Here is a 14,515-nt window from a genome sequence, read left to right as displayed (position 1 = left end):
CAGAGAGATGGAGACAGAGACAGAGAAAGACAGAGACAGGGAGTCATAGACAAAAAGAGATACAAAGACAGGAAGACAAATAGGAGAGAGAGAGAGAGAGAGAGAGAGAGAGAGAGAGAATTAGGGGTTGATGGAATTTTCTTTGAAAACAAAAATATTGTAGTGTCAACGTTCCATTAGCAGCACCACACATTCTATACTTAGGGCCATTCTCCATAGCGTGGACAGGGTGGGTCTATTGTTAGGTCTGTCTTCTATGTTTGATTGAAGAAAGAGCTTCAAACAAATAGTTTGAAGTATAAAAACTGATTTAGTCAAGACCAGACAAACGACACTCATGGCTCTCCCTAAAACTTGTAAGACACAGTTGTTTCTTTTAGGGATGGATAACAAACACATCACTGGCTAGAAGTGACTACACCATTTTTTCTTTCCCACTCTATAACACATTTCTAAGCAACATGGTTGGTGTTTAATACCATTTATGTTTATTTTTAAGAAACCCCTAACACCATGCCCCATAGCCCTGTGCACCCTGATATTCTCGTTAGCCTTTTTGATAACAAGGATCAACAATCCTCATGTATGGTTCTTGTTACTATCATTTAGCCCTGACAGACCAACTGGGCTTCCTGTGTTAGGATCATCCCTTTAGATTATGTCCTCTGTAATAAGGTTAGCTTTAAGAAAAGAACCTTTCCCTGCTGCTGAGTCAGGATGGAATTAACTGCTTGAGATACTGTCATTTTCAGCTTTTAAACTTGATTTTGATGGCAGTATACCATAATGAGTAGAGTGCTGATCTTGGTATCAAAGACCCAGATCCTCGGACACTTACTGGCTAATCTTGAACTAGTCATGGAACCTCTATGTGCTTCAGGCAAAGACCTATCCACTTACTGTGTCTTACATGGAGTGGAGTTTCCTGCAATGGCAGAGGGAATTCCCATACCAGGAGGGCACCCACATAGACAGAACACACAAATCATTTCCAAATTAACTTTCAGATCTCAGTAGATGATTTGCATGGGATAATAGATTTTTTAAAAAATAAACTTAATGGCTCTTTCAAAGCAGAAGTCGAGTTACCATAATCTCCATGGCGCTCCATCTTGATGTGCCCCAGTACATGGCCATTCCCTGGTTTATCACATGGGTCATCGCTCGGACAATTTCTGCGGAAGATCAAAAACATGCAAAATATTTTTCTCAAGCAAAGTGTCAAAGCCTTTTCTTTCCCCCTCACCCTTCCTGATCTAAATCTGAGATCCTGTAATAACAAAAATTTAATGGAATAACATTGTTGGATGGCTTGAAGGCAACCTAATATAAATCAATTATTTGGAGGTGCACAGGAGCAGAGTATTTAGAGATGAAAGGGACCTTGATGGAGAAACTGAGGCCCACATTTGTCAAGATTGGATGATGGTGCTAACAATACATCCCAATATATCAATGAACTATGTATAACCTCCAAAGCATAGCTTAGGTAGCACTGGACCTCCCTGGGGCCCCTCCTGTTTGTCCAATTTAAAATTACTTGTATTTAATCTGTATGTACTTACCAGTGTATATGTTATTCTCCATAGTAGAACATAAGCTTCCTAAGGATGGGAATTGTTTCATTTTTCTCTTTTGCTTCCCCAACTCTTACCGATAGTCCTGGCATACACAGTAGCAGCCAAATAAATGCTGGTTGAACTGAACTGAATTGAATATGTGACGATAGTATTATGATGTACTTTCCTTACAATGACCCCATGGGATAGATAGCATGGGTATTGTTATTCCCATTTTTATGTATGTGAAAACTGGACTCCAGAAAAAATGATTTCACTGGCCCACAGTCACATACTCATGTAAAGGATTGGGTGGGAACTTATACCCACAGCTGGAGCATAGAGCAATGTGGTCAAAGCCACCCAGCTTCGTGGAGCAGAGTCCAGGCTCCAGACTAGGCCTTCTGACTCTGAGTCCAGAGCTTTCTGCCAATCTGTGTTCCCTGAGGACCCTTCCAGCTCTAAAATCCTGTGATTCTGTGATCCTACATACTCTAAACCGATTCATTCTATTGGTGACACTAATGTTGGATGGTGAAGAGACAGTCTAAGAAGAAGCTTGGTGTGTGGACATGAAGCCAGTTTGGAAATCAAAGGACTTGGGTCCTGATTCTGCCTCTTCCACTTAGCACCTGTGGGAAGGTATACTTTCTTTTCAGACCCAAGGGTTTCTCTCAGTGCTTCTTAAACTGTGGGTCATGACCCTATATGGGGATACCCAACCCACAGTTTAAGAAGCACTGAAAGTGTTGCAATTGGAAAAAGTTTAAGAAACTGTGAATACAAAGATAAAGTCAGAGGAGATGATTTCGAAGGTTTCTTTCAGCCCTGGGTCCTGAGAACCTTCCTGAGTGAGAATTTAAAGTCCCCTTTCAGTCTCCTCCTCCTTGATGGTGCTTGTTCACATACAAGCTTAAGGATCGTTACTCAATATATGCCTTCATAGTTTAGGTAAGAACCTTCCACAACCTCTGGATATACCATTAAACAGTAGGAAACAGAATTAGTAACAGGTACTCTAGAGAGAAAGGAACCTAGGATCCAGATTTAGAACTAGAAAACCTTAGAAGCTATCCCAGCCCAATTCCCTCCCTTGACAGATGAGGAAACTAAGGCCCATATCTGTTATGTATTTGTTCTTCAAAGTGTAACATTGGTGGTAGAAACCACTTCTTTGGTCCATTGGTTTAGCCATACTGTGGCTATCTAATGTACTAGCTGTCCAGTGACTGACTCAATGACATTTTTCTAAATGGTGGACATTGGTGTGGAACAAACCACTACAAAAGAGAGTTCCCCTTTCCATCCCGCTCTACTTGGGATGTCAGGGGCTACTCTGGTTTTCTCTGAACCAAACTTTGATCTCAAACTTCCTAGTAATTGATTTCACTGGGAATTGTATGATGGACGTGGTCCAGGTTTGCTGAGTCCTGCTGATTCCATGCTCCTTGAATAGGAAAATGAGCTTGCTTCCTAAAATTCTTTAGCTGAGCTAAGCATAAGCCAACCAGCCATGTGGGGTAGGCTCCTGCAGGACTGGAAGCCTTGGGGAGTCTCACTTTTAATTTGGCCACGAGTCACAAACTGGGTTGGAATTCTTTCTCAAAGTAGGTCAAACAAGGCATGCTCCCACGATGTCAGGCTATTTGGGAACTGTCAAGGGTTGGAAATTAAATTAATCAACAAATATTGAGGTTTTAAATAGGTGGTTACTGAAATGAATGTAACTTATTACATCTCTACTAGGTATATAGCAAGAGGTCGTTTAGCATAATGGATAGAAGACCAGCCTTGGTGTCGGGAGGAACTGGATTGAAATTTTGCCTCTGGCTGTGTGACCCTGGGCAAATTCATAGGAATTTAGGTCTAGTACTAGAAGAAACATTGGAGGCCCATCTAGAGAGATTCAGTGACTTGCCCAAGGTCACACAGCTAGGAAGTATCTGAGGCCAGATTTGAACTCAGGTTTTCCTGACTCCAGGGTCAGTTCCCTAGTCACTGCACTCCCTAGCTGCCTCATGAGACATATGCTCTCCAAAGGCCCAAACCCAACAGCTCAGACCTCTTGGTTCCCCATTACCTGGCTGCCATCTCTCAATCTGAGAGATCACTTCAATTTTTTTCTTCTCTAAAACTGGGGCTGGGAACACGGCAGGACTGGGGCCAGGAATACAGCAGGACCGGGGCCAGGGACATGGCAGGACTGGGGCCAGGGACATGGCAGGACTGGGGCCGGGAACATGGCAGGACTGGGGCCAGGGACATGGCAGGACTGGGGCTGGGAACATGGCAGGACTGGAGCAGGAGCATTAGAGACCATTGGGCTCAATATCCCTCAGCTTATAGATTAAGCCTCTGAACCTTGGAGAGGTACCTTGTTCAAGGTCACTCGGGCCAAGCTTCCTTTTCCAAATCTGGCTCTCTGCTCCAAGTCCAGATCTTCCTACTCTAAGGACTTGCACCTCTGAGAACAGAGACACTGTCATTTAGAAGCTCGAGATTCCCATCAGTGAGAGTTGAATGACTATTCATCCAATGAGGAATGGGCTGCCTTGGGAGACACTTCCTAAAGGAGACTTTAGTTGATGATAGACAGTACTGGACTTGGGAAATCCTGAGTTCAGATCCTGCATCAGGCAGGGCAAGTTATATGACCTCTCTCTCTAAGCCTCATCTTCTTTATCTGTAAAATGGGAATAAGGACAGCACCTATCTGACAAGGTTGTTGTGAGGATAAAATAATATAATTATGTGGAGTGCTTTATAAACCTTCAAGGGCTATGATAACACTATTATCATAGCGGGGATTCCTTTTCTGGTATGGGTTGGACTGGAAGACTGCTGGAGTTCCTTTCAATCCTGCGACTCTGTGAATGTGATCTCTTTTTAATATTTCACAACAAATTTCCTGGCATTATTTTGCTGGGGTACAAGTCAAGGATTTTCTACGTGCTCTAATCATTAAGGCCGCAAGAGGGCAGCATTGCTAAAAAAAAATCCACATTATGGTCCCAACACAATCTCATTTAAAAATATCATCCAGATTCTAGAACTGTAGGGTTGAAAGGTCCTAAAAGGTTATTTAGTCCATTCCTTTGTCTTAAAAAAAGAAAAAGAATAGACTATGACCAACTTACAGAGATGAGAATATACAGGGGTTTTCCCCCCAAATGGGCCTCTGTTTTCCCCTTCTATAAGAGGAGGGTGTTGAACCATGAGCACCAAGGGTCCTAAGGACCCTCTAAGCCCTTGGGGGTCTTTGAATTGTCAAGTTCTCAAGTTCCTAAAGGATCTTAATTACTCTTGTCAACAATCGGTTTTCCTGAGAAACAGCATGCACTACCATATTTTAAAACTTCCATCTGCCCCAAATCCCTCATGCCTCTGAGCTAATTACTAAAGGCATGTGTGAAGGAGACGGAGTGGTCAGGAAGACCCGGGTCTGAATCCGATACTAGCCCTAGGACCCTTGGTAGTGATGATAACGACAGTAATGATTGGCATTCATGTGGCGTTTGCAGGTTTATGAATGTTAATCTGCTTTGATCAGATCATGAAACCTCTCCTGGCCTCTGTTTCTTCATCTGTATAATGGGAGTAAGAATAGTAACCACATCACTGCGTTGCAGTGACCACATGAGATTCTGCCCCTTGCCCTCAGCTGGGTGTGTCTCTTATCCACAAGAACCTTGAATTTATTTCATTTATTTTTAATGAATTGTGTTTATAAGATTTATAATAATTATTTATAATATACATATATATGTGTATGCCTACATATACACATAGACATGTACATATATGTCTTATGCATGTATATGACTTATACATATCTGTCAATAACATTTTAGTTTCTCAAGGGCAGAGCCTGTTTGATTTTTGTCTTCATATCCCCCACACCTGTCAGAAAGTAGGTGTTTAATAAGTGCTTGCTATTGGATTCCTTACTTGCTTGCTAAGGCATGTAATGGGCCCCATGAGCCTCACATGATGGTTTTTACTATTATCTTTACGTTATGGGTCTTCAGGGGGAGGTAGCTCTGGCCGTAGAAAGGCCCCCTGATTGTGGACAGCCTCGGAAGAGCCTTGGAGTCTTCATTAACGATGGAAGGCCTCCCTGCCACCTTCCCCTATGACTTCCTCCAGTTTGTTTTCAGGGAGATAGTGATAAGAATTTTTACTTGATTCTTCCAATGGGGCTACATGGAATTTATTTTTCCTCACTTGCTATTCCGCAGAGGAGTCAGGAGTCTAGTTTCATAGGATTATTCACAGAATTTTGATCTAGAAAGAACTCTAGAGATTATCCCACCCAACCCTTTCATTTTCCCTGTGATGTAACCAAGCCCAGAGAAGTTTTGAATTTCCTCAAACCCCACAGGAAGCACTGAAAGCAATATGTGAATGCATGCTGTTAATGTTCTTTGCTGGTCTTTGTGACCCCATTTGGGGTTTTCTTGGCAGTGATGCTTGCCATTCCCTTCTACAGCTCATTTTACAGATGAGGAAACTGAGGCAAACAAGGTGAAGTGACTTACCCAGGGTCACACAGCTAGGAAGTGTCTGAGACCTGACTGGAACTCAGGAAGATGAGTCTTCCTGACTCCAGGCCCAGCCCCTATCTGCTGCACCACCCAGCTGCCCCCCAATGTATACTGGTACACTGTTCATTATCCTAAACAGAGAGTAACATTAAGGGGCTGACCCAGGGTCAGGTCTCACCTCTGACATGGCAGGCTGTGTGACCCTGAGTAACTCATGCTGACCTCCTGCTGCTCCAGGCAATTCTCTAAGACTCCAGATTGCAGACCTGTTGTCCACATGTTTGACAAGGGGGAGTCTTCATATTGGCAACTTCCCAATAAAATCAAAGGGCTAGTGAGAACCAGAATCAGGAACAAAGACTTTTACTTGACCCTGGAGGACCATGAAGTTGGCCTGCTTCCTCTGCTGTCTCCCCAGCTTCTCCTTGCTCCTCCCTCCCCTGAAGCAACTCTCAGACAGTCACCCTCTCCAAGTCAGACAGGATGGGTGTCGTTTCTATTTTTTCTGTCATTTTTTGGGATCCTTGGGCTCTCTGCAGCATTTTACATGGTTCCCCACTTTCACTTTGTTGACATTCTCTTCTCTTTTGACTCCTGGGACGGTCATGGCCTGGTTTGGTCACATTTCTCTCTGCTTCTTCTCTGGCTCCTCATTTAGGCCTTTATTCCCCCAGGCTCTGTCCTTGACTGTCTTCCCTCCTGCTTACATACATCTGTTCAAGATCTTATCAACTCCCATGGCGGCTGCAATGACCTCAGTGCTGATAACTCACAGACTATCACCTCTGGCTCTGAGCTCTCTCTGAGGATCCAGTCCCATCTTTCTACCTGTGTGTCCTCCCTGGATGCTTCAGACTCAATACACACACCCAAGTGAAATTATGAAATTCCCCATGTCTTTACGGCCACCATCTAATAATAATGAAGCTGACATGTTAAGGTTTGCAAAGAACTCTACAAATATCTCATTTTATCCTCACAACTATTCTAGGAGGCAGGCGTTTATTACTGTCCCCATTTTACAGATGAGGAAACAGAGGTTAAGTGACTTACTGAGTCACGCAAGTTAGTAAGTACCTGAGGCAGGATTTGAGCTCAGGTTTTTCTAGCTACAGGCTCAGTGTTCTATCCATTGTACCACATAACCGCTCATCCTTTTAAACACAAAATAATCAGCACTTATGAAGACACAGAGTGGGGAAATTTATGTGATGACTGAATCACAGATCAAGAGGTTTGGAAGAAATCTTAGAGCTGTTTAATCCAACCCTCTTATTCTGCAGATGAGGAAAGTGAGGCGCAGGGAAGTCCAGAGACTTGGCCAAAGCCTCCCAGGCAGGATGCACCAGAGGATGGAGCTTGGCTCCGGGCTCTCTGACTCCAGGGCCAATTCCCCTTCCGTGGTACTGCACTGTCTCCTAGGGTGATCTGTGGGTGAAATAAAGAGCAGGGCAGGGCTCACAATTTCCTCTGGGTTTTCCCTATTACTATAGACCCAAGTTGGTCTTCAGTGGAAATGAGTGGTGAATAAAGTTGTAGATGCACACTTCCTTACATCACGAAGCATCTAAGTTATTCTCTGTTTCTGAAGAGGGGCTCAGGATGCTAGGGAAGAGCTTGGCCACCAGAAAAGAAAGCATGATTAAGAAAGAAGAGTGGATTTGGAGGGAGGTGATGGAGATGATAAGCTTGTTGGATATCATATGTTAGTGGGACATTCAAATGGAGACGTCCTACAGGAACCTAGAAATTCAGGACTGGAGCTCACGAGAGAGGTCAGGCTTCGGAGAGAGATTTAGAAGTTATTTTTGGTGATAGACATTATCTTTGTGGAGGTGAACAAGATTGTCAAGGGACAATAGGGAGAGAAGAGACAATCCCACCCTCACATTCCATAAGGAAGACACCATTAATCTTGTTGGGTTGGTATAGCTTCCTGGTCACAGATCCTGCATATTCATAGTGTGTTAGAGCTGGAAGGGATTGTGGTGATGTCCAGTCCAACTCTCTAAGTTTATATATAGGTAAGAGAATTGAGAACCAGAAGGGGAAAATGTTTCATCATACCCTATTAACTGAGTGCACATTTATGGAATACAAGCCCTGACCCTCCAGTGATTGCTGAAAGGGAGACAGTGTCTTTGACTTTATTGAACTTTCCCTTAGGAGTCAGGACACCCCACTTCAAGTCTTGGTTCTACCATTAACTAACTGTGTTACCCTGGGTAAGTTGTCTCCCTTCTCTGAGCCCTGACTTAGTAGTTGATTATATGCTACTTCCCTCTCCTGAATCTATGCCTCTGAACATTGCCCAACTGCTCACCAACCTCCATTCTTGTCTCCATGTTAAAAAAGAAAGTCTCTGAAAACTTTTATGTTATTAAGAGCTGAAAAAAATCCCACAATGCACCAGTGGGGAGAAAGCACGGGTGATAAGTCACCGGATCTCCCTGACTGGGCAGACTGAGCCAAGATGTTTCTGTTGTTTCATAGGTTTTTGCTTGGTATGGAGGTCAGAACTTCAGCAGAGCGGAAAGAGCCTTGAATTTTGAAATCAGGGGACATACATCTGAGCCCTAATTCTAGGATACACCACTGTTGTGACCTGGGGAAATTAATTAAATGTGCCGGGTCTCGATTTCTTCCTCCATAAAATGAGGTTGTGATAGCTTAGATTTTGAGCTGGAAAGGGCCCCAGAGGTCATTTATCCTAGATTTGTCTGTGGCCTGAGGGCCCCAAGGGGCCTGCAAAACCCCAGTGCTTCCCGAACCAGATTAAAATGTAATTGGGAAATGGTTAACAAAATAAATAAAAAATGTGGCATAAGATAGATAATATCCCTTGTGGTTTTCTAAGTCAATCCGTGGTCCACAGGGACCCGTTTCTATTTGAGTTTGACACTGTGGCTCTAGGCCACCATTCTCCTTTCGCATGGAAGGAAATTGAAGACCAGAGAAGGGAAGGGACTATCACACATGGGAGTGTGGTAGAGCTGGATGTTGAACCTAGGTTTCTCACTCCAAATCCAGCCTTCTTTCCATTGCACAATCTACCTTAAGTGTGATGTGAGAGAAGTAGCTTTAAATTTTATGTAATTGGGAACTACATATTATTTGGCTCATAAATACCCAAGCAAACCAAGCAGGACTAGATTATGGCTCAGAGCCCTTCAAGCTCTGGACTCTCTGGCTCCCTGTATACATGACTGGCCACTTTGACCTTTACAGGAGCCATAGGTGGCTTTTAGGCAGTGATTATCAGCTGAAATTCCATACGTAGCAGAGAATTTCTCAACAGGGGCACAGAAGCATAGAATCTCAGGTAGAAAAAAAATAAAACCCGAGAATCACAAAATTTAAAAAAAATTGCAGAACCTCAGATTTGGAAGGAAATTTTGTACTTGAAAAAAAAATTCCTATAACAATGTCCCTAAAGAGTTCTAGAATGTTCCCCTTCTGAATCTATTTCCCCAGCTTTTACTCAGACTGCTGGCAGGAGGGGCCTCAGCAGCATGGCTGAGAACTTCTCTCCAGAGTAACCTCTGGTGTTTTTTAAAAATTACTATAGCTTATGAATCCCCATGTGGAGCGCTTCTCACTGATTTCTAGCCAGCCAGGCTTAATTGGCTTTTAGCAAAGGACATTGACTAAGATGCTATAACTGGCACAAATTGCATTGTCCCTAAAAGTTTTCGACACACTCCCATTGCACACACAAAGTCCCTGGGGAGACTGAGTTCCGACTTAAAGATCACATGTGGTCAAAGGGTGGTTCCTGACTCCTAGTCAATGGAAGTTCTGTTTTCCCTTTGTGGAGTCTGTTCAAAGTACTCCAAGAATTTCCAAAAGGAAATGACAGTTGAGATTTCTCTGGTAGGATAATTCTTAGCTGGTCTCAGAATGTTGGTGACCTTCTACATTCCAGGAGCTGCTTTTCCTCACTGTGTCTGCAGCCTTGGCCCATGATGTACCTCCAGTGAGAGGAAGTCCAAGTCTTCTGACCTATCAAAGTTCACAAGGTCATCTTTTGGTCAAGCAGGTCAGGGAGATGGAATCAGAATGACTGATTGTCTTCAACCAACATGGATACATTTCCTGTGTGATGTCATTGCTTTCATTCAATTTGTGTTGAGTTCTTGCCTTTAATTGATTGGTTGAAGTGAGGTGTCTAGGAATTGTTGATGCCTAGGTTACATCTTTAATTGATTGATGGAACAGAAGTGTCTAGGAGCTGTTGATGTCTAGTTTATTCCTTTGATCGACTAATTGGCTCTCTAACACAAAGAGGCATTCTTCCCTGAAAAATGTACCAGGGAGCACAGAATCTTATTAATTATAATTCTTAGGATTGAGGGATGTGGGGCACCCATCTTCCACAGTGACTATACATGCTTTGAACACCTCTAGAGTGGTACCTCCCAAAGTTCTCTTTTAGACTGTTAGATGGCTGCCATTGCTAGGAAGTTTTTCGTTACAAGTCTAAGCTTGGGACTTTGAAACTTCCGCCAATTTACTCCTTGTCCTGCCTTCTGGAGCCAAGCAGAGAAAATTTGATCCATGGGAATAGTCCTTCCACCACTTGTAGACAGTCCCTCTCTCTCTGTTCTCTCCCCTTTCCATTTCCAGCCTGCCCAGGTTTTCTTTTCTCCAGGTTATCTCCACTCGTTCAAAATGGGATATTTATTGCATATTTTGCAGTGCAGATATTGCATAATATTGAGGTCCTTCATCATCCTGATCACTGTCCTCTGAACCTCTGCTGTTCCAATGTCCTTCCTAAAATGTGCTGCCCAGAACAGAACACACAACACAGGCTGAGTACTGTGGGCCTATGAACTTCCTTGTCCTGAACCCAGCTGCTGTATCATACTGTTGATTCCTATGGAGTTTGTAGTCCACTCAAATACTGAGAGTCTATTCAGATTTCCTACTGCCTGTTCATGCCCTCATACTTTACCCAGCTTTTACTAAATACTGAGGTTTTTTTTTAACCCACCTACAAGGCATTCCCCTTTTCCTATTAAATTTCAAACTATTACAACTAAGCAAACCTTATAGTCAGTAGGGATCATTTTGATTCCTCCCAATTTTTCATCATCTGAGTGTTTGATTAGGATGTAATCTGTGTCTTTAATAAAACCACCTATAAAAATGGTAAACAAAATGGGACCAAAACAAAAATAGCTCCCTGAGGGCATCTCATGGAGACCTCTTTTCAAGCTGACATAAATCTATTAATGATTACTCTTTGGATCCTTCTATTCAACCAGTTTGTAATACGCCTAAATACACTAAGCTGTACTGTCTGCTCCACATCTGGGTCATTTTAACAAGAACATGTCGATCTTAAAAAAAATAAAGGCAGGGGATGGGAATAGATGTTTACTCTGGCATCTCCTGTTCTTACTGAAAACATATTGGTTTTGTGGGATTACTTTTTTCTTTTCTAAAAACTCACTCGCCATCTCTTGAACAATCTATTAAATTGTCAGCTCTTTAAGGGCAGGAACTGTCTTTTGTTCTTTTGCAAACCCAGAGATTGGCACAGTGCCTAGTACATAGTAGGCAGCTAATAAATATTGACTAATTGACTGATTATATATACCATAGAATGTAGGCTATACTGTATACTATGGATATACTATAGTATACACTATAGAATTTTGCCAGGAATCACAGTCGATTTCATTGTTCTGTCATTTTCAGAGTCCACATTCTCTTTACATATCTGAACAATGGGGCATTTGTTCTTTTCTGATGCTGTTTCTCTTCCAGTTCTTTGACATCTTTCAAAGATCACTGACAAGGGTTCAGTGATATTTTCTACCATACTTTCAATATTTTAGTATAGTTCATTTGGGCCAGATGACTTGGACTCAACAAGGGTAGCCTTATATCTCTTAGCTATCAAAGCTCCATTAGCCACTTTTTTCTGTCTTTTCCCTTAACAGAAAAACAAAAGAAAAAGTCAAGTTGGACAGCTTAACCTTCTCACTTTTGTCAGTTACTATTGTTCCAAAAAGCATAAGTAGGGGCCCTGTCTCTTCTTTATTCCTCTTCTTTTCCATGCCCCAAATTCCCTTTTTTGTTGTCCCTGTATTTTCTACATCCTTTTGAGCATCAGTGTCCTTGTCATTGCTTTTGGAGGGCTGCCCACTAGTGTTCATCCCTACTATCTGTTCTTACTTCGCATCTTCAACATGTCTTTAAAAAAAGAGTTCTCTGTGCATCTACACTGGTTTCCCTGGGGAAAAGATCTCCCCTTTCCAACTCATCATAATTGTTTTTCTTTCTACCTCCAGTTTTTTCTTTAGTTTCCTTTATCCCTCCAGCCTCGATATCCCATTTAGAATCTTAATCCATGGAACTCGACCAATCCTTTCTCTGAACCCTCTGAGCTGAGCACTTTGCCAAGTCCAGGAAGCATAACAGACTATTCCTGGTTCTCCTCTGCTTTGTTAGCCAGATTCAAAGATGGAATGGTTACTTCTATCCAAACTTTTCATAATTTCCAACCCAGAAATGAGCTCTTCCTTTTGGGCATGAATCAAATCTACAATAGAATTTACCTTTCTTAGCTCTCTACCTTTGGAATGATGAAATTATCACTATGGCAAATCAAGAAATAATGAGTGTGTTTTGGCGGAAAGAGTTCCAGAGGTTGTCTGGATAATTGAAGCCCCCCATCACTCCTGTGCCATGCTCCTGTGCCAGGCTAGTGTGCCAAGCTGTTTCCTCATTTCTTCATCTAGTCTTTATTTCCATGTGCTCTGCAGTACACTTAACAACACGATCACTTCTGTTTCTAATAATAATAATGGGTAACATTCATCTAACAATTTAAGGTTTTCAAAGCACTTTACATACATCTTCTCATTTGATTTCATTCCATTTGATCTTCACTGATCCTCACCCAAATACTCTGTGCTTTGCTTTTCCCTCACGTGGGTATAGTTTTAAAATATCAAATGCTTCTCTCTCCCTTCTTCCCTGCCCCCCTTTAACCTCTCTCATTTCCTTTGGACAAGGTCCATCCTTTCAGAGCAGTGAATCAGTCCTGGATCTCATCCCACCGAGCCTCAGGGACATGTACTAGACCCAACTGGCCCCCTCACATTAGCATCATTGTTCATCTTGCTTGTTATCCAGGCAGTGTTCATTTGCATATACATTTCTGACACCATGGATTTTTTAACTGCCTTTCTTCCAAGGTTTTGTCACTTTTGAAATCCTGGTTATTTCTTCAATGTTGCAACTATTTACTATGATATCCAAGAGTTGTTTTTTAGTTGTATTTGACTCTTTGTGTCCCTACTCGGGGTTTTCTTGGCAAAGATACAGGAGTGAATTGTCATTTCCTCCTCCAGACCATTTTACAGATGAGGAAATTGAGGCAAAGAAGATGAAGTGACTTGCCCAGGGTCACATAGCTAGTAAGTGTCTGAGGCTGGATTTCATTCACCAAAAGGAGTCTTCCTGACCCCAGGCCCAGCACTCTATCCACTCTGCCAACTAGTTTAGTGCATATAAATAAGCAGTCTTTTTCCCCTGTCTTCTCAGTTTTTTTTAAAAAATCCCTTTGATTAGATTGGCAAGACCCCATTCTTGCTAGCCTTGGTTAGTTATTAGGCTGACCATCCTTGGTCAGGACCCTGTAATTCCCGTATTTTATTCTGCGATCCAGAAATCCAAATCCCATTTTGTCTTACACTACGCTGTCTTTGAAGCCAGCTGTTTAATGCCCAAATCTGCTTCTCCTGCAGATCCTTTGTCTTCCTTTGATGGAGAAAGACCTGTTCTGCAGTCACCCCTTGTGCCCCTATGGACTTCAGTTCCTTCTTACTCAAGGCTTCTGGAAGACTTCTAGGCTCCTTGTGGTAATATCACTTTGTGCACATGTGAATCACCAGAAGTGGGTGGCAGTCCTCTGTCTTTGCAAGTCTTGGGTGAATCTGTCATGTCTTACACATACATTTCAGGGAGGCAGAGAACTCTCTTTTATTGTTTGGGGGTTTACAAGTGCCTGACGCCTGCTTTTGTAGGAAGGCACCAACACCTTTATGTGTCTTCTTCCATGCTCTTACTGGATGGTCTCTCACCTACCATCATTCTTTGGAGGACAAACAGTTGTTTCCTTTCCAGAACATCTAGTTATCTCCTGATGAGAAAGAGGCTTTTCATCTGTTTCTTTCTCCAAGCATTCAGGGCTCTTTCCTTTTCTTTCTTTCTTTCTTTCTTCCTTTCCTTTCCTTCCCTTTCCCCTTTCCTTTCCCCTTTCCTTTCTCTTCCTTCCTTCCTTCCTTCCTTCCTTCCTTCCTTCCTTCCTTCCTTCCTTCCTTCCTTCCTTCCTTCCTTCCTTCCTTCTCTCCTTCCCTCCTTCCCTCCTTCCCTCCTTCCTTCCTTCCTTCCTTC

The 14,515-nt window shown here is 42.6% G+C and overlaps 1 protein-coding gene across 1 annotated transcript in view; it reads right to left on the bottom strand.

Annotated features, from left to right (window-relative positions):
* The window catches only part of KCNAB1 (potassium voltage-gated channel subfamily A regulatory beta subunit 1), a 360,079-nt gene that overhangs the window by 31,006 nt on the left and 314,558 nt on the right, over nucleotides 1–14,515 (bottom strand). Inside the window, exon 9 of the mRNA XM_069083440.1 lies at nucleotides 1,090–1,175. Coding sequence (XP_068939541.1) covers nucleotides 1,090–1,175 — 86 coding nt within the window. The remainder of the gene's footprint in view (nucleotides 1–1,089; nucleotides 1,176–14,515) is intronic.

This window comes from Petaurus breviceps, unplaced genomic scaffold, assembly GCF_028583685.1.
Source record: "Petaurus breviceps papuanus isolate PSGF00001 unplaced genomic scaffold, PetGlider_PUasm1.0 173, whole genome shotgun sequence".
Lineage (NCBI taxonomy): Eukaryota > Metazoa > Chordata > Mammalia > Diprotodontia > Petauridae > Petaurus > Petaurus breviceps.
This window is presented reverse-complemented; position numbering and strand designations above follow the sequence as displayed.